At 36.2% G+C, this 24,526-nt stretch overlaps 1 protein-coding gene across 4 annotated transcripts in view; it reads right to left on the bottom strand.

Annotated features, from left to right (window-relative positions):
• Positions 1-23,871, bottom strand: part of eri3.S (ERI1 exoribonuclease family member 3 S homeolog) — a 166,210-nt gene extending 142,339 nt beyond the window's left edge. For 3 of the 4 annotated variants that reach the window (XM_018260853.2, XM_018260852.2, XM_018260851.2), the window contains exons 1-3: positions 23,726-23,871; positions 14,280-14,566; positions 3,638-3,754 (exon numbers count right to left, since the gene is read on the bottom strand). In XM_018260853.2, the coding sequence (XP_018116342.1) occupies positions 3,638-3,754; positions 14,280-14,537 (375 nt within the window). In that variant the 5' untranslated portion in view covers positions 14,538-14,566; positions 23,726-23,871. The remainder of the gene's footprint in view (positions 1-3,637; positions 3,755-14,279; positions 14,567-23,725) is intronic. The other variant, XM_018260850.2, reaches the window with a different exon arrangement.
• Positions 23,872-24,526: the final 655 nt, after the last annotated feature.

Here is a 24,526-nt window from a genome sequence, read left to right as displayed (position 1 = left end):
AACTGAGGTTCCTGGCTGGGTCAATATAACCTCTTGGTTTATTATAAATTTATATAGCTGGCTGTCAAACATCTCACCAAAAGAAGTGTCCCTTGGGTTAGAGCATGAGCAGTACACAGTTCAATAGAAAACACATGCACATTTTCCCTAGCTGCCTATTATATACAGTTACAACTGTTCCCCCTGTCTAAAACACTTATGTAAAAATGCACAGGCTTCAAATACAAGTAGCACTATAAAAGTAATCAACATACTGTAGAGGTCAGAGCTAAATGCTAGGGAAAAATTGGAATGTAGCAAACGAAAAGCTTATGGTCTAGTATTTCTTAGAGAGTTGAAGTTCAACACCTTCACCCACTTATATACTGCACAATGTTGTGTTTCTACTTTATAGTCATACACCCTGTGCTAGTGGTAGGTGGGTACTCACAAATGTTTCAAATGAAGTTCAGCATATAACATGAAATACAGACTCCCCACCGGAATCCTTGCTGCAGATTAACGTGGAACACAGTAATAGTGTAAAACCTTTTAATAATTTAAAACTCTATAAAATATTGCACTAACAATTTTGCGGTTAAGATTAAGCATCTCATATCATCCATTTTCTTAAATGTCGCATGTGGTTTTAAAAGGAACCGTGGTGTTAGTTGTTGGACATCGACCCACGTTGTCTTCCCTTCCACGTGGGTTCCTCGGCGTTTGGGGATGATGTCAACAGTCACCTGACGCGTTTCGACGCTTTCCGACTTCCTCAAAGCGTCAGACTGTCTTGTGCAAGCACCTCACCTATTTACAAGTCCCTGTTGCCTGGGTGATGCACCCCTTTTCTTTCCTTCACTTCCTCTGCGTTCATTCTATTGCGTCCCATTCCCATGGTTACCTTGCGCTGGTTTACATCTACATTTGTTCCAAATCCTGCTAAATCCCTATCTTTTTACCGTCAAAATTTATATATATATATATATATATATATATATATATATATATATATATATATATATATATATATATTCGTCCCTTTTATAAAATGTATAATTAAACCATAGAATTCTTAATGAATCAGATGAAAATTGAGCATAGGACTGGCCAGATATGGGATGACTTTGACGTAGTTGGCCAGCTTAAATATATTGCAATATATGGACAAACAATCCCTGTTTTGTTTAAAGGGTAAGGCATTTTTCAGTAGCAGTATGCACAAAATGTCGCTGTCTTAAATATATTGATAATGGGTTGAGTGCAGAGGAATCTTGTATTTGTCTATATATATATATATATATATATATATATATATATATATATATATATATATATATATATATATATATAAATAATAATAATGATGGACTTGATGGAAAATATATGTCACAGTTAGGAAACATAGTCAGTTGCAAATTTCATCCACTTATTAGGTACTCAATCAATTTTCCAATTTGTGTTCATTTATATCGAATGGTAGGATTTTTTAATAATAATAATAATAATAATAATAATAATTCATTCTGCAAAGTTGATTAATTCTTGCTTAGCAATCTAAAATTAATTTATTTAAATTTAGATTTTTACTAGATTTTTTTACTAGATTTACTAGACACTGTGGGATTCCACACCCTTCTCTATGTTCTAAAGTGTTCCCTAATCCTATCCTGTAATTTTCTGTTTGTTTTTCCTATATACTGCAAGCCGCATGGTCATTGTATGCAACATATTACATGTTTTGTTATGCATTTAATACTCTGTCTTATTTTATGTACTTCTTTTGTTACTGTCGATGAAAAGGATTTATTTTTTTGTCCATACCCATATGCTTTGCAACAAGCACTACGCTCGAGGAGAACGAGTATTTTGGTCAGATTAAAGGGAAAGCGCCAGAGACTTTGGACATTATTGCTATTAGCATATTTTGGTCTACTATATAAGTAATAACATAAACAGATTAAAATATGCAATGAATGGCAATCATTTAATCTTTATGAAGAGAGCTGTCAAAGTCAATGTCATGTAATATATAAAGGGCAGCCTTAAATAATTAATAGGAAATTATTGAAATAAGAAAATTGTTGTTTTGTCTCAGGCAGTGCATAGTATTGTACACTGAAATAAATCTAGGGTACATCAAGGAACATTTTACAAAGCAGCCTTTGACATTACTATGTATCACAGTCTTCATATCCCTGCACACCTTCAAATGCTCTCTGAAGGGCCACCTGTACACAGAAGTTCTCACACACTCTCCAAAGTCAAGTTATTATAAGAGATAATCACCATTTCTCTGCAAAATGTGTTAAACTAATCTATAGATCCTAACTCAAGCAGCAAACTAGGACTCCTGCTCATTCCCTTTTCAACATTTCCATTGTACACTACAAAAGGACAAACGTATTTGTGACTAATGACTATCAAAGAATGGTAATAAATACCTTTGAGAGAGACATGTTAATTAAAATGAGAGTGGATGCACTACGATTTTCTTTCGTAATTCATGAAGAAATTTAAAGGAAGCAGGTATAGCAACAGCTCTCTTCCAATATTTATACATTTTCATTTGGGGATAGTTTAACTGTAGGTTTTACATGAAAATGTGAAGGTATGTAGTGGTACAAAATAGTTACATTTTATGTATGTATGTAAGTATGTATTCATAACTATTTATGTAGCACTACAAGGATATGCAGCGCTGTACAATTTTTATATAAAAAATTAACACAAGGAAGACAACATTGTAATAGATAATCAATCAGTATAAAAATACAGAAATTAATGGACTTATTTATCAAAAGGTTTTCTTTACTTTGAATAAACTAAATGTTTTTAAAAATTGAAAGCTTGTTTATTAAATAATACCAGTATCAGAGGCCTAACGCGTTTCATGCCTGATGGGGCACTTACTCATAGGCTCTGAGCATTAATATCTTAAAATACTGAATATACATTTTCTCTTAGGGGCTGATTTATCAAAGGTCAAAGTGAAAATTAGAATTAAAAAAATTTGAATTTCTAGCTATTTTTTGTGTACTTCGACTAGGGAATAGTCCAAATTCAATTCGAATTTTGAAAAAAATTCGAAATTTGAATATTGAAATTTATCATCTACGGTCTCTTTTAAACTTCGACCATTCGCCATCTAAAACCTGCCAAATTGCTGTTTTAGCCTATTGGTATTTTGAACATTCCCACACACTGTTCCTTATTATGCATGTATTTCGCATTAGCTTTCCAGACAATCAACTGACTCTCTACTGCTTAACAGCAGTACTGTTTTGAAATATGGCAAAGTTACATTTAGATAAAGTCTGAGAATAATAACCTGAAAGGTACATTTACATATTCCCCACTGTTGCTTGAACCTAATAGCTAATTTAGCAATGGGAGTAACAAATCTTAGCCATAGGAGTGCAAAAAGAACAACTGAACTTTTAAATTTTATAATTTATATAACTCTGAACCTCCAGTGTGACTAAAAATAATATAACTATTTAAGCCTGTGTGACAAAATTAAGTGCTATAATAAAAAAAAAAGATGATTAAATATAGTCAGGATACTTAAAACATTCCAAGTTTTGTAAATAGTACATAATATACAACATATAGTTCGTTCGCTATATTTTCTTTCATTATCTTCTTCTTTTCTTACCTCAGTACAAAATGGAGTGAGCTGTGGGTGCACAACGGGTTGAACATATGTATGAAAAGTTGATTCTATCTCCATTGTTCTGCCATTTAACTTCAAAATAGGGAATTCAATTATTTCCTGTGAACAACAATATAAAATAAAATTTCATAAATATACTTGGATTGCCAATTAACAATATTGTGTTATGCAGCTGACATTACTGCGAACTGTTACTACTGTGGACTTTATATTCCCCAAAAGAATATTAGCAGAATAAGGATATACTTCAATGTCATAAGAAATGTATTTGTATTACACAGAAATAATAAACCATAAAATTTGTTTTGGCAAATGTAAATTCCATTAATGAGGAACGAGCTGCAGTGCCTGCAAACAGCCAGGGTGACAGCCTCAGTGGTGACAGGTCACTTATCACTTACGAGTGATGCTACAGAAGGATTTCCCAGTGCAGAAATGAAACAGTAATAGTAGAACACCTCCATTATACGTACTTACTGCTAAATAAATGTGCCTCCTTCATTATTTTATAGACCAAATTTAGTACAGTCAATGCTGCGTTCTTGCATTTTACACGGTTTTCTTTGATCCCAGCTTATACATGTCTATGGATTTTTGCCCTCCTCATTTTCTCGCATATTAAAGTGGACCTGTCACCCAGACATTAAAAGCTGTATAATAAAAGCCCTTTTCAAATTAAACATGACATCCAAATTCTTTTTTTTATTAAAGCGTCCATAGCTGTTGTAAACTCATTTAAAAATCTCAGCTGTCAATCAAATATTGTCTGCCCCTCTTCTATGCCTTAGTCATAGAGGCAGGGCAAGCAGTTACTTTCACTCAGTTCTCTTAACCATTTAACTGTATAACCAGGGCATGGGGATGGACATCAGGTCCCCCATTCTGGTGCACAACAAGATTCTGAGATGATGCAAGGCTTGCCTTAATTACAGTGTCCACAAAAAGGCTGCTGTTTGCTTGTTATAATTATGAATTGCCACTGATGGAAACAAGATTTAAATCATTTATACATTGTAATTAAAGTTAATTTTGCTTGACTAACATGATAAAATAGGATTTGGAATAATTTTTTTGGGTGACGGGTCCCCTTTAATAAAATGTGTCCTGCTTTTTCCCAAAATGCCTTCTTGTTTTCTGTAAATATTATTGTTAGTGAAACCATTCTGTCTAAAATATTATACAAATACAAAAACCTGTGAAACAGTGCTTCTCAAGGAAGCTCATGGATAGACAAGAGAAAATGAAATGGAGGGAAAAATATAATTTTCCAATATAGTGTAGTAGGATAGTTTGTTTTTCAACACCCTTTTGTGTGAGGTTGCTTTTATCTACACATTTGCATGAATAGCCAGCTCTTTCATTCAGCAGGACCCAGTGACATTTATTTTTTATCCTTCCGCCACCAAAAATGGTTGGGTACTTACAGACGTTTTATATAGATTGGAGCATATCAGCCATTGATATCGTCCAGATTCCCTTCAGGATTAACTAGGAGAGATGTGCTTCTGATAGTGTAAAAAGGCTTTAATATACATAAAAAAATTTTAAAAGTTACACTCACATAAAATCAGATATAAGGCACTTAACAGTCTTTCCAGACGCAACAGAACACAGCAAACGGGACAACCACACTAGCGTCTGGAAAGACTGTTAAGCGCCTTATATCTGGTTTTATGTGAGTATAACTTTTAAAAAAGAAAATTATGTATATTAAAGCGATTTTACACTATTATGACTTGCCTGGGTCCTGTTAATATATTCCAATTATTTTATATCTCCTGTTGCAATAAAAAAATCACTAATAGCATTAAATTGTGAAAGAAAGATCTTGCAAAATTGATTATACAGTAGTTCCATTTATAATAACAAAATGCAAGACAGCATAATACAAGCAAAAACATCAGATTTAAAATGAATGTCCAACCAAATAATGAAAAAAAAATATATTTTTTCCATAATTTTTGAAAAATCAACTCTGTTTCTCTGTTATTCACTACAGAAGCAATGTGGCAAAAATCAGCTTTCTTCAGCCAAAACTTTAATTGCCACAACTACTGATACGTTTCAAATATATAATTTTACCCAGGAAAAGCGGTGAAAAGAATAGTAAAATGCTGAAATTTGGTTAAGGTCAAATGACAAGTTCCTATACTAATTTCTTTTCTACCTATCATAGCTACTATGTATAAACATATTGAGTACTCCAGGAAAATGGGAATCTAAATAAATCACATGGCTTCTTGTAAGGTGAAGCTAACAGTTTCTTTTTCTTCCTGCTATAATTTCACAAGTAGATTTATTAGTAAACCAATTACATTTTTAATTGGTGCTTCTTTATTATCTCTGTGTTTTAGATCATTTGTCATTCTTCTCTCATTCTCTCTCACTTTTTCCTAAAGTTATTAATTGGTTACTAGGTTGAGAGACTTCAGCAGCCAGACTATGAAGTAAGATTTGCATTATTAGTTGACCTTTCTATTCAAGCTATTCAATTTCTGGCTATTATTCTGACATTTAAACAAATGGGTCAGTAAGCCTCAGCTGGTGGATGTGGCAATGCCAGACCAAGGAATAAGGAGCGATGCTGCTTTGAAACTTGCATTCTGATGTTCTCTTTAAGAGTACTGTAGGAATGAGCAGATCAATGTATGTTACTTGAATATTTAAAGCAATTCAATGCTGGGGGGCAATTTTAATAACATTTGGATTTTTATTTTTTTCAAGAATCATATCTTTTCTCTAAATATGTGTTTTCTTTTCTTAGAACGATAAAACAAACAGCAAGAAAACCAAAGTGATAACAGCATAATCATCACTATTGGTTGTTAATCCCATTTTTTATGATCTTCTTGATCCTACCAATTGCACATTCTAAAGAAAGTGACAATTTGTTTTGTGCCTTAAGAAGATGGATTGATCAGTCCCCCCCCCTAATAAAGATGCAAAGCAATAAGGCTCGGTTTTTCTACGTTATGGAAATGAGAGTGTTGACAGGTCATGAGCAGACACATTAAAAAAAGTAATAGCTATTGCTTTTTAATATTCAAATACAGTTTTTAAAATTTAATCAAAGCAGCCAAAAGCCAACATTTCTACTTGCGGACATTTTAATTAACACATTTATCCATTTTTAACCCAGAACTGGAGATTTAACACACTTAATGCCAAATTCTCATGGGCAAAATAAAAATTCCAAGCATATTAATGTAATTATTTTTGTTGATGAAAGGCAGTTTAAATGGAAGCCAATAATTCTACATTAACTCTTGCTATTACTGAAAATCTAAAGATTTCCAGTTTGGCATATATAAAGACCAAGTATGACTGGTCAATCAAGTTACGGCATAACTACAGGTCCCACAATTCCCTTCCCAACTGAAATAATTAAGGGATGCTGGAAATGTACAATTGGAAGCTGGCCATTCACAGGCAGTGGCTTCAGAGGCTTAGACTGAAGAGAAGGGGGCAGTCTTGCTATCTGGAGGTTGCAGTAGTCTAAGCAGGACTGGAGAAGAGCATGGTAACTGATTTAATTTGCTTAAGAAAGAAAGGGCAATGTTGGGGAAAATGCAACAAATTACAATGGCCTAATAAAACATTTCTTCTAGACCTTCAGGAGAGGTACTTCAGAGACTTTGTATTAAAAGGTTTCTGGATTGTCTTGACAAGAGCCTCAGTAGGAGTACAAGGGGTTGGAGGGGTTGCCTAAAATATGGCTCCATTATAGAAAATTTTGGGTAGCAGATGTGGCTCACCTTAACCTTTAGAGCCATTGGTTTGGAGAACATCTGAGAGTAAGTACTTATATATTTTTTTGTCCTGTGTATAACGTTAAAAAAAATAGTGTACACAAAAGTACTTTTCAAAGTCACATTTATTAGGTAAAGCTGGACATACAGAGGCCAGTAAAATGTGCTGCCCCCCCCTCCAGACTGAGTTAGCAGCTTATTGGCCCTTGTATGAGGCCTACCAATGGGCCCACCCAATCAGTATGTGGGCTAACATTGCTCAGATATCTATTGCCAGGTTTGAAAATCCTGACAGACAAGGACAACATCAGCACCTCGACTGATGGGCCTCCACGTTATAGATTATCACTTTATATTCTGCCCAATTTGGCCCAGTCCAGCGTAAATTATTCCAAAAGAATCATATGCAGGGTTTTTTTAAGGTTGTCTGTCATGGCTGTAAAAAAGCAGCCACACTGCATGTTTCAGAAAATAACTTGTACCACTGATTTCAAATTGTGTTTGAGATATTAAAGGATGAATACGTACTGTGTTCTCTGGTATGTTTTTCTTGCTAAATTAATTACATTTGGGAGATGGGTTTCTAAATACTTGAACCTGTGCTGGAATTAGTATATTTACATGCTTCCTAATACTAAAAATTCACACAGATTTGTGAACTGTGATCAGTATCTTATATAAACCTTTAAAGCAAAATTACCAATAAGGAAAATGTTATTTATTTTTTGTGCATACACATAAAAGATACAAGTAAAAGTTAAGACATTTCTTAATATTTGCACTGAGAAAACACAATTTTCGACAGACAGTACAACTACCACACATTAATCTTTTTGTTAATTTTTATTCAGCACTAGAGACTGCTAAACTAAGCTCCTGCAGAGGAAAAGGGGTAAAATATTCTTGATTTTATTTAGTTTTGAAAAATCAAAGTGGAAAAGTTGAGAGATGGAGGATCATAATGAAAATGAACAGTAGGGTTTTGGTTTAAATGTTATGGAACTGTCTTTTAATGGACTAATATGATTTGGTTTGATTTATTGTCTCCGAGATTGATGATATTTTTTCTGCTCCAATTATCCTTGTGCAAAGACTGGATTTAAATAATGGGTTCTCTAGATGTAGGATGCATTTCAGAATATAGAAGAATGACTGCAGGTAAATGATCCTGATTGGGAGTCGTAGTATTAAAAATGCTCAATTAACAAGCAAGAGTTAGCATTATTTTTTATTCATTGAGAAGAAAAGGTTTTTCTTTTTGTTGGTGGTATACTGATCCAAGAGCTACATGGCTACAATCACCATTTATGTTTGATTGCTGCCCCTGCTGCAGCACATTCTGTACTGGGGAAAGTCATAAACTTTCCTGGAAAACACATATTGATGCTTCTTTTTTTTGCTGGTCACACAAAAGCACCCAAGTATTAAAGGACCAGTAACATCAAAACATTTTTTTTAAAAATTCGTTAGTATACAATGAAAAATAAACACCAAGACAAATTAAACGTTTAAAATTGCAAAGCCTTTATTAAGAAATAACTTACTGAAACTCCACTTCCACTCTTCTTGAGAAAAGGCGACAGGGCGACCATCCATCCTGCAGCAGCTGATTACTCCTCAATTCTAGTGACAGAGTCTTCAGCGCTTCCCCTATTCCCAGCAGCAGCAGGTACTGGGAGAGCTGGATCAGTGTGGTGTGCATGCCACTTGCTCCCCATCGCTGTGCCCATCTGAGTGTGCCCGGGGCTGGCAGTGCCCGCTGCTGAATCCTCCCAGCCGGTCAGGATATCAAGATAGAAAATGGTACCTCGTCTCCTCCTCAGTCCATGTCTCCCTGCACTCAGCACTGTGCCCAAGGTAGAGAGTCCAGACAACAGCAGCAGCATGTCCAGCGGCAGCCCCCACCTCTTGGTAGCCATGCCCGTGTAGCCTCCTCCTGCCGCCGCTGCCGCAGCCGTCCTGTACTAACTCTGCTCACCGCTGAGGTAAGGCACCGGGTAGCGCGCCTGCATGGCTCCTCCACCTCCATGTAATCACTAATGGATTTGCTTCTGTCAATTGGCTTGTGCCCCCCCGTTGCTGGCAGCCATTGGCCCCTGCATGAAGTCACTCTGCACCATCTTCACCGTGGGGGCCCCCTGGCGCTACCAGGCTGCATTACTCCTCCTGAATCTGAGTGCACGATGGATCCCGGGGAGAGGATGCTGTTGCTGGGGAGGTAGGGGTTAGAGGCAGCCATGGCCATCACTTCCCCCCTGCATGCTGCTATCCACAGGTTTGGAGCTTCCTCTCCTCCTCCCCCGCAACAGCCTGTCCACCCCTTGCTCTGTATTGGGGGTGACAGCTTAACGTGACTCCACTGGCTCTGATAGACTCACATACCTGCACTGCCTGGGGGACTTCACTGGGACACGCCAGGACAGACTCAATGGTCAGCAGCCAAACTTCACAGGACAAATCCTGAGAGCTGCCAACCTGACATCTCCTCGTGGATCAGTTGCGGTAAATTGCAAAGCTGTCACCCCCAATACAGAGCAAGGGGGAGACAGGCTGTTGTATTTAAAAAAATTTTTTATAATGTTATTGGTCCTTTAAATTTCAAGTGGTATAAAAGGGTTTCCTGAGATAGAGAGTTTTTGGGTGGAAATATAGATTTTAAGTAGCCAAGTTTTATTTTTACTGGTGTATAACTCCTGAAGCTCAGCACTGAATACAGTGGATGCTGCAAATTTATATCCAATCGAAAGCTATTAATTCACAGCGTAGGTCCATGATCACAGCCACATAACTCCTATCTCCATGGACCAGGCACTGCAGCCCAAAGTTAATTGCTTCTTTATGGAGGATCTTTTCATCGATTAGTTAAATAAAAGTTGGTTTAATTTCTGGTAAGTTATCATGTATTTTTGTTTTTCTTTCCTTCACTCTGCGATACAGATATGTTATCTAGCAGAGCAATAAGATTTAACCTGTAACATAGCTGGACTTTTCATAAACCTGCATTAAAAAGGATAAAATCTTTGGAGGAGAACAAGGGATTTTCACTATCCAACTAATATCAACAAGAGTTGGGACCTCTTAAAGGTACAATTCATCTCTTGTCTCTTTATTTAATTCAGTTTTTCAAAACCTATACAGTATTATGAAATTACAAGATAACATTCCTGAGGAAGCCTATATATCACTTCTAAATAGACAAATTAATCTGCACACTAAAATTAGATAAATTATACACGTTAATATTCATTCAAGCACAACTCTCTTAAAGGTTTATTTTTCAAAAAATGTTTCATAAAAAAAACTTTGGTGCCAGGCATTGCATGATGATACATGATCACATGTACAATGACATTATTTGCACATCATTCAAATATTTTTAGAAAATACACATTGATTAATTAAAAATTGTTTAATATGTCTTTCTACGCAATCTAACATACCGCAAAGTTTGCTAACACTTTTTTTTTTAAACATCTTACCAGCCACATTAGGTAAAACATCATAAGCTTGAATGACAGGAACACCATCTGAAGAGTGATGGCCAATATGCAAAGCATTACAAAAGTATATGGACTGTAGAAAGTGCAATTGGAATTCTAATGGATTAAATGGATTCTAATGGAATTCAAACGCTTTTAATGCCTGTGTTTTGTGGGTCATGAGAGCACCTAATATTGAACTAACCTGTCCTTTTTCTGACAAGGACAATTCTATCTATATTTTTGGATAATCCCAAACAAGACTCAAACTCAGAATTTCATTGTCTACATTATACTAAAAGTTATTTTAAAGGTGAAAACCCTTTTAAAGAGACTGTTCGTCTTCCAAACACATTTTTTTAAGTTCAGGTGTTTTTTCACCAGAAACAAAAGACTTTTTTTGCTTTTACCATTTTTTCAAAATGTAAGATTTAAGCGTAATGTTCCTGTCAGACAGCTCAGTGATTCAAGTACAGACTCCAGACAAACTGTTACAATTTACTACATTAGTTGATAGATTTCTCAGCAGCATCTGTGGAATATTAGCAACTATTGTATCAATTAGAACAGCTACCTTCAATGAAACTTAGGGATTCTGCTCAGCAGGGCAAAAGATAAGAGATTCCAAATGCCAGGCCGGACCAAATACAAATCCTTAAAATCACGTGACTTTTCATCACACAAACAAGCACATTTAACCACACCCTGTGCGCATGCTTTACACTGATTTACATTTGCAAATTAAGATTTGGATTTAGTTCGGTATTTGGCTGAATCTTTCACAAAGGATTTGGCCAAATCCCAAAATAGTGGATTCGGTGCATCTCTAATTAATGTATCATTTAGAACAGAAACCCACCCCCCACTGAGCTGCTTTAAAAAGACAAAAGAAGGTGAAAATTGAAACTTTAAACTTCAGTATTAGATAAACAGTCACAAATAGAAAAAAGAAAGTAATTTGACAAAGTCTATTTCTAATAAACTATCTTTCACTGAAAAACTGAAAAAAGTGTTGAAAGGTAAACAACCCTTTTAAATTTACACACAGGAATGTTGTACAGAAAAAATATAAGTAATATTAGCAGCACCACTTGTAGTGGGTCCACTCTATCACCTTATACTGAATGGTAGCACATGTTTAGTGTGCACTTCTTATGCCTCCTGATAATATATTTCTTTCAAGTGTTCTAGAGAAAAAAGTAGGTGTCACAAATAGTGAAACACTGCTAAATTGAGTACACACTCAATAGTGCTTAAAGTATATGAAGGTATCACAAGCATATTTTATATTCATATAACCAACAAAAAATTTTCTGGAGTTTACATAATATTGCTTGTTTAATATGTAAAAAAAAAAAAAAGTTTTTTCTGGCTTATGAATCCGATTCGGATACAGCTTGGACAAAGCTTTCTCCTCTCCTTTCTGGTCTTTTGCAGTAAATTCCTACAAATGTATGTAGCAAAAGGATCTCAACTGCATATTTCTTTAATCTATGCAGAGAAATTATGTGTGACTAATCCCCTTTTTATTTATATTTGTTATATGTTCTTGTAAACTGAATATTAATGACCAGTTTGCTCTCCCTACATATTGTATGTAACACAGTCATTGTATGTGTTACTAGTAACAATGTTTTTGTCTCGAAATTAGTGACATTTGAATTAAACCGAGTCATTTCCTTTCCTGTTTTTATTTTTACACACATTACATTTATTTTTTGTTGTAGGAAGCTGTTTTCCCTTTGCTCCTATTGGAAGACTACTTGACACTAATATTCCTCTTTGCGTTTGTGATTTACAAAAAATAAATGTAGTGTGTTCTCTCAAATGTTTTTGTAAATCATTAACCATTTTTCTATATGGCAGTGTTTCCTCAGAATCTTTTCAATCTTGTTTTCTTTTAGTATTTTAGTCCTTTTTTTAGTCCTCCAATTTAGCCTTTTTTTAGCATCTATAATCAGTCCTTTAGCATATACCTTTTCCTCGGATTGTTTCATTCATATCCAGCATTCTTTATCATGGTCACTATTTTGGCTACAATTCCATTTTACCCAAATGAATTGGCTGTAGGGGTTTACATTTACATATTATTTTAAATGTAAAATCCATATAAAAGCATTGTGACTCAGTAGTTTGGAGCAGAAAAACATGGTAAGCCATTTTGGTTTCAACAGAATGTGTACTTTCCAAAAATATTTTGGGTCAACGTATATCTTTGTGTTTGTACCCCCAAAAATACAGTAAATGTGTTGATTTGTCAGTAGCTGAAGTGACCTCTGGGAGAATTTGCACTTCATTTTGGTGTCTCTAAGGGCCAGATACCTTGGTAATCCTATGCACAATGGACATCAAACTGTTCAGTAGACCTCTGGCATTCATATTTAGGATGTTTTTTTCTTGGTACCTTATGCTTTGTGGGAGATACAAATTTGCAAAGTGAAAGTTTTGAGGTGATTTTTCATACATTTTTATAAAAACTGCTAAGTTTAGAAAAGCTTTGCTGCTAAGTACTTTGGAGTAGAAAGACATGGCAACCCATTTTGGATTTGGCAGAATGTGTAATTTTCAAAAATACAAGTTTTCCTGGGGTTAGCCTACTATTCCAGGATTTTTGACTTTGGAATCTAATGTATGCCATATTCTGCTGCAGTGCTTTGAAAATATGGTAATTTACTGCTGGGAGTTTTTGATCTATAGAAGTAAAAAAAATCTATACATATCTTGTATTTTTTTTTTTGTAGTTAGACCTCTAAATCTTGTTCCAGAAGTGGAAATACACAAAAGCTCAGGCAGATTTAGAAATCTCCTGAAAAAAAATGTACAGTTTTCCTAGATAAACTAAAAATACCCCCCAGGTAATATCCCTAAAATGAGAGAGCACAAAACATTCAAAAAAACGTCTGACACTGAGTGAAAATGAAATGAGAAATTCTGTAGACAATTAAAGGGTTAATGCCTTATAAGGATTAAAGCTTACATTTTTAGGTTGTGTAAAAAGTATACTAAAAGCCAGTGGGTAACTCCTTTATAATACCCCAAGCACACTTACCAAAGGAATTCAATAGTGATTCTCCAAATTACAAAAATTTTAAATTCAATGAAGTCAAAATCAGGTGAAGAATTACAAGTCACAGTATATCCTAACATGATTTGAGATGCTTAGACATTCAGTTCATTCTAGCTTGGAGGACTGTAAAGTTTGCAATCCTATTCCCTAATACTGTCCACAAACACAGATTTTAAACAGCTGGGATAGACAGCATTCTGATTCTAAGCTTGTTTGGTCGCAAACATACGGCTTGATGTTAGCCATTTTGTTAGAAAATGTGTGATCTATATCTACCATGTGTGTATACAGTTTAAAGATTTCAAAATTTCCTTTTCATCCTGCTTTACCTGAGGATGGATCTGGGGTTTGTCACAGGTTGCTTCAAAGTCCAACACAAGAAAGTAGTGGTATCTCTGTGGAGGGAAGGATGTCATTGCTGCCACAGACGCCCCAAATCCTTGGCAGCCCAGTTTCCTGTTTAGCATTGGGCCTGATCCTTTGCTAGCACCAAAGGAAGAAAATGTGGCAGAAGAGGATGCTTCAAGGGACTTTGTAAAAAGTTGCGTGTGATGCCTTGATGGTCGAATGTGGCCCAGTAAGTGCATTGAAGTCTCAGCTGCATTTACATGAGCACCTGAAAAATTTTAAAAAACAAATTAACTTTAGTCTTCCAAGTAAATATGGGTCAAGGAACTCTAAGGCAACATCTAATAAAATATTCTTTGAGAAGGTTTTTTTTTTATACTGTATGGTTATAGTGGCAGTTGTATTAAAGAGGAAACTACACCTGAACATTGCAAATATAGATCATAAAAGAGCCCATATGTTTCATAAAAATATACTTCTCAAGTAGTATGTGCCATTGGATAATCCTAAACAGAAAAATAGATATACAAGTATCAGATTTCCATATCTTCCAATTAGGATCTTCATATCTTAAAGGGCACCTGTTGGCTAATAGAGCCCGGACTCAGGATGGCATTTTTTTTTTTTTTAGAAAATTCACCACCCGCACCAGGAGGGAGCTCCCGGTACAAGCAGCCATGTTGGGGCACATGCATGAACATAATGAGCGAATGCCACGACTTGCTCATTATTGCATGATGTCAGAAGCACATTATGCACATGTGCTATGTATGACATGCGAGTGTCCTAGCATGACGAGGGCCAATTCTTTTTTTTAAAAAAAAACTGTTACCCCCCAACTGGTGTGCGGGCTCCATTAGCCATTTTGGCCAAAAGGTGCCCTTTAAGTCTTCTAAAAAATCATTAAAAAAAACAAAACAGAAGCATCAGTCTAACATTTGGCACCCCCAGTGATTTTAACATTCCATGTCCTACTTTCCTCTCAGCATCCAAGCAGCTGCATATGTTTATAACATAATGTATGCTAATGACTGACTGGTCTATCCATAAAATGAAGGTTTAAGTGTCCTCAGCAGGGATGTTTGTGCGAAGGGAGATAGATGAATCAGTGAAATGTATCCTTGCTTTCAGACATCACTAAGTGACAAGGACATATGTCATGATATATGAATAGAAGAGGGCCTGAAGCAAAAAAAAAATAAACAACTTTTTTTTTGGTATTGTCTTGGACCAATAGGTTTTTAGAAGTCTGTGACCCCTATTTGTGATCTGGAAAGAGGCAGAAGAAGGCAAAACAGTGTAGACTTTTTATAATAGGACATTCTATAATGTACTAAAGGCTAACAAACTAATTTTATTATTTTACCCATCCGCTAACTATTCATGCATAGTGCTATATAAATAAATTATGACAATGATATTACAGAAAAAAGGCAATGTAATTATTTGCTTAAAATTAACTTAATGTGAGATGGTCTTTCTGTAATTCTGAGCTTTCTGCATATACTGTACCTGCATATAGTAAAGCAGTAGGTGCATAAATGTATGTGTATGTACTGTGCCACATAAAATAGTCAGACCCTTAACCCTTAAATATTCTAAGAAGTTCTATACTAAAATATCATCTCTGTGATATTTTTATTTGATAGCATTCAAAAATGCCATTGTTTTGCAAAAATATTCAACAGACAAGTTATTTTCATTTTTACATTTTTTTTTTTCAATCTTAGTCAACCAATCCTATGCAGCAAAATGCCTGCACATGTTTAGCACAAAACTCATATACAGTAAAAGGCACTTAAAAATCAACAATAACCAACAGCAATACACAGAGGCAGGCCAAGCCAGCCCCTAGGCAACCTGGTCAGCCAGCTCTCTGCCCCCTGTCACATTTGCACGCACATGAACAATCCGATGAGACTAATGACCAGCGTAGAGAATTACTGGCAAGCAGTGAGGAGACAAGGTCCAGAACAGAGGTAGGTGGCAGAAGAGGTACATGCCTGGCACCCCCCTGCCGCTGAGCCCTAGGCACATGCCTCTCCTCCCCTAGTTCCAGGCCTGGCAATATATTTATTAATCGTTCAAGGTGGAGGATAAATTATATTAAAAGAAAAATACATTTCAATGTTTTACTTATTAACATATAATAAATGGGAATGATCAATGTTTTTATTTTATGGAAAACACAGACCCTGACTTATTGGCTTGGTGTGACATTACTTCCTGCCTGAGTCTCTCCCTGCTCGCTCATAGCTATGGGCTCAGATTACAGCAGGGAGGGGAGAAGGGAGAAGAGCAAACTGAGCATGCTCAAGGCCGTGCCCTGGAGGTTTAAGATGAAAACAGGAAGTCTAATACAGAAGCCTGTGTGTACACAATAGAAGGAAAGAAATGTGGTGTTTCTTTTGACAGAGGACTCAGAGCAGCATTAATTTTTACTGGTGTATTTATATAGACCTTTCTGATAAAGCTTACTTAATTTTAGCCTTTTTCTTCTCCTTTAAACATGTATTTTATAAATGAAGGTCCTAAAGCTTAAAATGATTGATGCTAAGGTCATAGTAAAAAAAGAAGACTTGTTTCTAACAACCTGTAAAATTTGCAAATACAATACTGACTTGTCTTATTAAGCATCAACGATTTCACATGCTTACACCTGAATTTCTCAATATTGGAACATCCTCTGCAATATAACACTATTTTTCTTAAAACCTATCTTTTAAATAAAGGTTTTAGGGACAATTGCAAAGTTATCTGGACAAAATGTTGTAAGTTCCTTTTAAGCCATCATATACCTAATACCATTTGTCACTGATTCTGATAATATGCAATTGATTGGTGCAGAGTTCATTAGGCGTGTAAAATGAGAAACATATCTGTATTTCAGGACAATGTCTACAAGAGCAAATAGATGGCCCAATTATAGCTCTAGAGCCTGATATATAAAATGTCACAATGTTCGCTAAACTAATCTGGTCAAATATATTTTTTAAAAATTTCTCCTGACGGGGAAATATCAAAACACTGATATCTGCCATATGTATAAGGTTAATTACCTTCAATCACAAAGAACAGATTCAAATGTGTCAAGGTACCTTTAATAACATAGAACAGATTCAAATGTGTCAATGAATTTTACATCAGAGACTGGTCTGATGGTTCAAAATCCATGCCCAACCTCATTAATGTCATGGCTAAATGGAAACATTCGGGAAGTCTTTACAAAAGATTAGACCTGTTACAGCAACAAAGGAAAAGTGGCTTTCCCTCTCTCTGCTGGGATTAGCAATTTACAAGATTCTTAATTTCAAAACAGCATATCTCTATAAATTCCACGGTATTTCTTTTTCTGTAAATATATTAAAAAGCAGGGACAGTGCTCATAGTGTATTCTGCCTTTATTTTTTTTAATATTTTAAAACTTATTGCACTTGCATAAGTCACACTTCTGAGCGCATATCAAACAATCACTTTCGCCATTGTCATGATGCAGATCGTGGCGGTGAACCTTTGCAATACAAAGAGATGGATTCTCCCAGCGTCTCCATCTCCCATATGTTCCTTGTGCATCGATTCAATGCTGCCACCTCTGAAGAAGCTGTCCTCAGAGAAACGTGTTAGGGAGATGCCAGCAGAAATGCGGTAGAGAGACACCGGCAGAATCCATCTCTTGCAAAGGTTCCAAATTTTGTTTGTTTTGCAATTTTACTTCTGTTATACTAGGAAGTTAGTGGGACAACCTTTGTCTTCAGATAAGATTCATTCCTTCTAGAAACCCTGCTGAATAAGAAGTATGACACAAATGTGTCTGGTGGAATACTGAACTATTCTTCAAAAAAGTATACATTTCTATAAAGTATGAAATTCTCTCATAAAGGTTATGATGCTAAACTGAATCATAAGGAGTAGCCATGGGAAGTGTCCAATGCCATACTTCATTGTATTGCAATATAGGACTAATTTTAGATCAGGAAACTGACAAAAATAAAAACTCTTAAAGGGGATGTATAGTCAAAAATATTTATCCCCCATTGCCCTTGTCAACCAGATACAAGCATATTTTGAATAGCAATCCGTTATTTTTTTTAAGCCTGTATAGAGTTAACAGCCTGTTACCTGTCAGCGCATTGAATAACCCCACATATCCGCTGAATTCATCAGACCTCTAAACCATCACGGCCCGTGGCCGTCTCCTTTGCATGGCCCGCCTGCCTCAGCTTCAAGACCCGCCCACCAACCAATCAAAACCTAGTAGGCAGTCTTGTTTACAGATGCCTCTAGGATTTGCGTGCGCATCACAACACTCCTGCAGAGCTAGCGCATTGGAAACAAAATGGCTTGGGCATGCTCCTTTATATAAATATATATATTTGAGCATATCGAGCGCAAGTGCAAAAAGGGCTTCAGCTTGCCCTATCATTATATATATATATATATATATATATATATATATATATATATATATAGGAAATAGCGAGCGCAAGTGCAAAAAGCACAACTTTTGTCAACTTTCTATATATAAATATAGTTAATATTACACAGCTACGTATTGCACTTAACAGATACTGACGTGACTGTGTTTCTCACTATGCGTCTTACATCACGTGAGGAACGCTGAGCTGTAATTCAGGGGCAGTAAGTAGGCCCCCTTGTCATTTGCCAACATTAGTTGAAGTGAGAGGAGCTCTGCAGAGGTAAATGGCGTGGTTAAAACACGCTAGATCTGCTCATCTATATGAGGGAGTCACTAATAAGGATTGTACACAAAGCGACTTTAGATCCCCTTTAAGGAAGCTTGTTTGCATGATCACAGAAACAAAATACAAACAAAAGACTTTTACAACCATTACCATTTATAAAAAAAACTGACTGTAGCAATTACATAAAATAATATATAACAAGAATCCACCATAATGTCATGGTATTTCCATTCCTCTTGTGCCAATCTGAAGCTTTCGGGTCCTCTCCTATTAATAATCCCTTCTTTTATTCAAACTATCACCTGGTTTCTAGTGAATATATGACCCTAGCAATCAGATAACTTTGAAATACCAAAAAGAAGAGCTACTGAACAAAAATCTACATAACTGAAAAAAAACCTGAATTGGTAGTTGATCACAGGGCTCTCTGCTCAGTGGTGTTCCTTACCTACCTAGGCTCCTGCTGCAATGGTAAGGGTTTCAAAATAAAAATAGGTGCAATTTCAAGAGAAGCAAGGAGTAGCATAGACTGGGATGGAGAATTGTTTAGAAGAAGGGCTACACAGATTATAAAGAGGCAGTATAAGATTAAAAAGCAATTACAAAAGTAAAAGGCTATGGTGCAAGTCTAAAAATGGCTGCCTGAGTAATAGTGATTAATAATAATAGTGAGACAGAGTCATTGGGGCAAATTTACTAAAAGGCGAAGTGGCCGTCGCTAGCTAGCAGCAGAGCTATGTTCGGTCACTTTGGTATCTTCTTTCAGGCGGAAATTCCGAAAAAATTGTGAAAATCTGACTTTTTTCCCGCAAAGCAAATTTTCAGGAAAATGTAATAAAAAATTAATCGTAAAAACCGAGCAGATTTGATTGGAGTTTGTAGCAGAAAATGTTGAGAAGAAATTGGACTTTGATAAATAACCTCATTGGCGTGGAGAAAGCAAAGAGGGGTAACTTAATGCCTCTTGTTATTTAATTTGGTTTGAATCACCAGCCAATGTAGGGATAGAGCTAAACTCCACTGGAGATTTTGTAGGATGGTGTGGGGTCAACAAAACGCATCCTACAAGTCTGATGTAATCACATGGGTCAAAATATAATGGGACAGATACAAAAATCACTGTAAACTACATACAAATTTTTAATCCAACTGTCACAGGAGAACACTGCATACTGCATCTTTATCCAACAGCATAAAATTTGTTGGGGTCTGACTTTAAATTCTAGCCATAGGGGGGAGATCTGATTTTGTAGGATCCTACAAATCTTGTGCTGTTCCATGGCATGATCTGATAAAATCTAACCCACAAAATCTGATCAGTATTTATCATGTAGTTTTACCCATAGGTTCAGCAGTATATATCCTAGTGATGAGAATCTTATGTAAAATTCCACCAATAATTCGGTCTTTTTTTATTTATTTTTTAGAATGACTGGCACCCAAGTCATTGAAGAAGTATGTGAGAAGTCAATGTGGAAACCCGTCCTCTATCAGAACTATGAGGGCTCAGTTGAAGCTGTGTGTAATAGATTCTGCTGGGGGCAGCAATGGCAGGAACCCATAAAAGCAAATAAGTAGATAAGAGAATTGTAATGTTATGTTAAATTTCCTGTCTGTTTGTACAGTACTACAAACCCTGCTGGTGTTTAAGGATGTATGCTACAATTAGGATGATGCTTCATTAGTGCTGTAAGTGCTTATCGAATATGCAAGTTAATAAAAAAACTACACATATATATTGATATATTTCTCAAGTAAAATAAGAAAATTGTTGTGATTTGACCTGTTTATTCAAACTATCACCTGGTTTCTAGTGAATATATGACCCTAGCAATCAGATAACTTTGAAATACCAAAAAGAAGAGCTACTGAACAAAAATCTACATAACTGAAAAAAAACCTGAATTGGTAGTTGATCACAGGGCTCTCTGCTCAGTGGTGTTCCTTACCTACCTAGGCTCCTGCTGCAATGGTAAGGGTTTCAAAATAAAAATAGGTGCAATTTCAAGAGAAGCAAGGAGTAGCATAGACTGGGATGGAGAATTGTTTAGAAGAAGGGCTACACAGATTATAAAGAGGCAGTATAAGATTAAAAAGCAATTACAAAAGTAAAAGGCTATGGTGCAAGTCTAAAAATGGCTGCCTGAGTAATAGTGATTAATAATAATAGTGAGACAGAGTCATTGGGGCAAATTTACTAAAAGGCGAAGTGGCCGTCGCTAGCTAGCAGCACAGCTATGTTCGGTCACTTTGGTATCTTCTTGATCCTTCTCTTTTCTTTCCAACTCCAACTGCACCACTCTGCAAATTTAGGTCAGCGTTGCTGGATGGGGCACATATTCTTGTTGAACACTATGGGGTTTATTTACTAAACTCTGAATGATAAAACCCGAAAAATTTGGGATTTCTTTTTACAAAATTGGACTTTTAAAAAAATCACAAATGGTTTGGAATTTATTAAACCCAAAAGGATGGAAAAGTCTGAATTGGAAAATCCGGCATCTCAGACCTATCGAGGTTGCATATAATGGGAGAAGTCCCAATAATTTTTTGATTTGCGATGGGTTTCGTGCCATAAACCGAAGTTTTCAGGCGGAAATTCCGAAAAAATTGTGAAAATCTGACTTTTTTCCCGCAAAGCAAATTTTCAGGAAAATGTAATAAAAAATTAATTGTAAAAACCGAGCAGATTTGATTGGAGTTTGTAGCAGAAAATGTTGAGAAGAAATTGGACTTTGATAAATAACCTCATTGGCGTGGAGAAAGCAAAGAGGGGTAACTTAATGCCTCTTGTTATTTAATTTGGTTTGAATCACCAGCCAATGTAGGGATAGAGCTAAACTCCACTGGAGATTTTGTAGGATGGTGTGGGGTCAACAAAACGCATCCTACAAGTCTGATGTAATCACATGGGTCAAAATATAATGGGACAGATACAAAAATCACTGTAAACTACATACAAATTTTTAATCCAACTGTCACAGGAGAACACTGCATACTGCATCTTTATCCAACAGCATAAAATTTGTTGGGGTCTGACTTTAAATTCTAGCCATAGGGGGGGATCTGATTTTGTAGGATCCTACAAATCTTGTGCTGTTCCATGGCATGATCTGATAAAATCTAACCCACAAAATCTGATCAGTATTTATCATGTAGTTTTACCCATAGGTTCAGCAGTATATATCCTAGTGATGAGAATCTTATGTAAAATTCCACCAATAATTCGGTCTTTTTTTATTTATTTTTTAGAATGACTGGCACCCAAGTCATTGAAGAAGTATGTGAGAAGTCAATGTGGAAACCCGTCCTCTATCAGAACTATGAGGGCTCAGTTGAAGCTGTGTGTAATAGATTCTGCTGGGGGCAGCAATGGCAGGAACCCATAAAAGCAAATAAGTAGATAAGAGAATTGTAATGTTATGTTAAATTTCCTGTCTGTTTGTACAGTACTACAAACCCTGCTGGTGTTTAAGGATGTATGCTACAATTAGGATGATGCTTCATTAGTGCTGTAAGTGCTTATCGAATATGCAAGTTAATAAAAAAACTACACATATATATTGATATATTTCTCAAGTAAAATAAGAAAATTGTTGTGATTTGACCTGCTGAAGGTATTAGGAGATAAACATGGTCATACAGTCAAATTCTTGTATAAAATAGATAGTTCTGTTTGAAATAAACATGAAGTATGATGCACAGTAGAAGAGATAATCTAAAACAATTTGCAACAAGAATGTTTTAAATATTTTGTGGCTTTTGAATTCTTTCGTTCTTTTATTTGTTCAGCAGCTATCCAGGATGCAATTCCAGCAGCTATGTGATTGCTGGGACTCAACTAACCCTAGCGAAGAGGCAGTGGTTTCAATAACGGATTGGGTGATGAATATGAAAAGGCCTGCATAGAAAGATAAGTAATAAAAGTAATAGAACTGTAGCCTCAATGAGTGACAATTTTATGACTGCCAAGGTCGGTGATCTCCAACGACTGGATATAGCATTAAAAAATGACTAGCTGGAAAGCGGCAGAAAGGGAAGGCCATTCAAAATAAATATTTAAAAATGAAGAATAATAGGATATCCCACAGCACAATAAAAGTTAACTTACCCTTTAAACATTAAGTCACTTGCATTTGTTTCATTTTATCTGAAAATCCACTAGCTGCTGCTCCCATACATTACCCATGACCCCACACATGGTGGACACAAGCAAGCTATCTGGAAAGATGAACGTGCACATAAACTCCAGGTTAATAATGGCAGATGCCAGAGTCACTCGTGTATTAAGCATGGCACAATTCTACGTTGGGCAAGGAAAGAAGAAGTGGTGCAAAGCAGGACTGTTATTAGCTTGCAGGTACGTGGGCCACTTCCATGCCTAAACCCTTACATAGGCCAAATGCTTGACATAGCCATGTGCAAACTAACTACAGCCACGTCTCAGTCCTCACACTTCATTCGGCCTCCCGCCTCAGGCCAGGGGGTCTGTATTTACGTGTACTGCTTTGTCTGGGGGTCCCTCTCTGCTCGCCCCTTCTACCACCCCCTATCAGGCCCACCACGTTTCCTAAAACCAAGCACAAGATACAGCCTTGGCACCCAAACACAAAACAACCCTGTTTGGCATTTCCATCCCCTATCTGGGGCACATACATGTATATAAGAGCAACACATGAGGGTCTCTTCCCTTTCTCATACACACAAAACACCAAACGACTCACCTCTCACTCTCCCCCAGCCTATGGAGACGGCCGTGACAGGCAGACTTCCCCCACCAACCAGGAGAGCCGCCGCCGGTGCGCTGAACCAACCAGAGCTCTAATGGGCGGGGCAAAAGAGCCGATTCTTTTCTGCCACTTTCCTACACGGATTCATGTGGGAATGTTAATCCAACATGGCGCTTCCGAGTTGCATGCTGGTATTTGTAGTTTTGTACTTTATTTTACTTTCTGTACTTACCAGAGCTGTTGTTCACCACATCAGTTATGTTCATTTCACTATTTGTGTATTCCCTAAAGTCAGGCTATATTGTTTACTATCCACACTTGTAATATAGTTATGACAATCATTTTCCTTAGCAAAGCCTTAAAGGTTTTATTAGTCCTTGCTGATGGTTTTTTAAGATTCCACTTTTGCCTCCCAACTGTCTCTTTTGACAGCTCAACCTGCAGTCCCTCATTTGTACTGGAAAGTCCCTATTTTCTCTGCACTTAACAGCCAGAAAAAGAAACAAAGTTTCTCACTTAATTGGCTTTTAGCAGAGAGCACAGAACAGCTAATTGGTGCAAATAAGATACTTTGTAACAATTTTGAGACACAAAAAACAGTTTAGATAAGGAGAAATATTTTCAAACTTTCATAACCTGCCAAATTTTGTAAAATGAACATGTAATTAGGGGGTGTGGCCACAGAAAGGGTGTGGTCAAAAAATTTCACTGTTCTACGTGCGAAAAACTTTTTTGTCCCTCTTTTTACTTCCAAAATGTTGGGAGGTATGTATTATTAAAGTGTAATTAAAATAT

Source organism: Xenopus laevis, chromosome 4S, assembly GCF_017654675.1.
Source record: "Xenopus laevis strain J_2021 chromosome 4S, Xenopus_laevis_v10.1, whole genome shotgun sequence".
Taxonomy (NCBI): Eukaryota; Metazoa; Chordata; class Amphibia; order Anura; family Pipidae; genus Xenopus; species Xenopus laevis.
The sequence above is the reverse complement of the archived record's forward strand: the minus strand, read 5'-3'. Positions and strand labels throughout refer to the sequence as shown.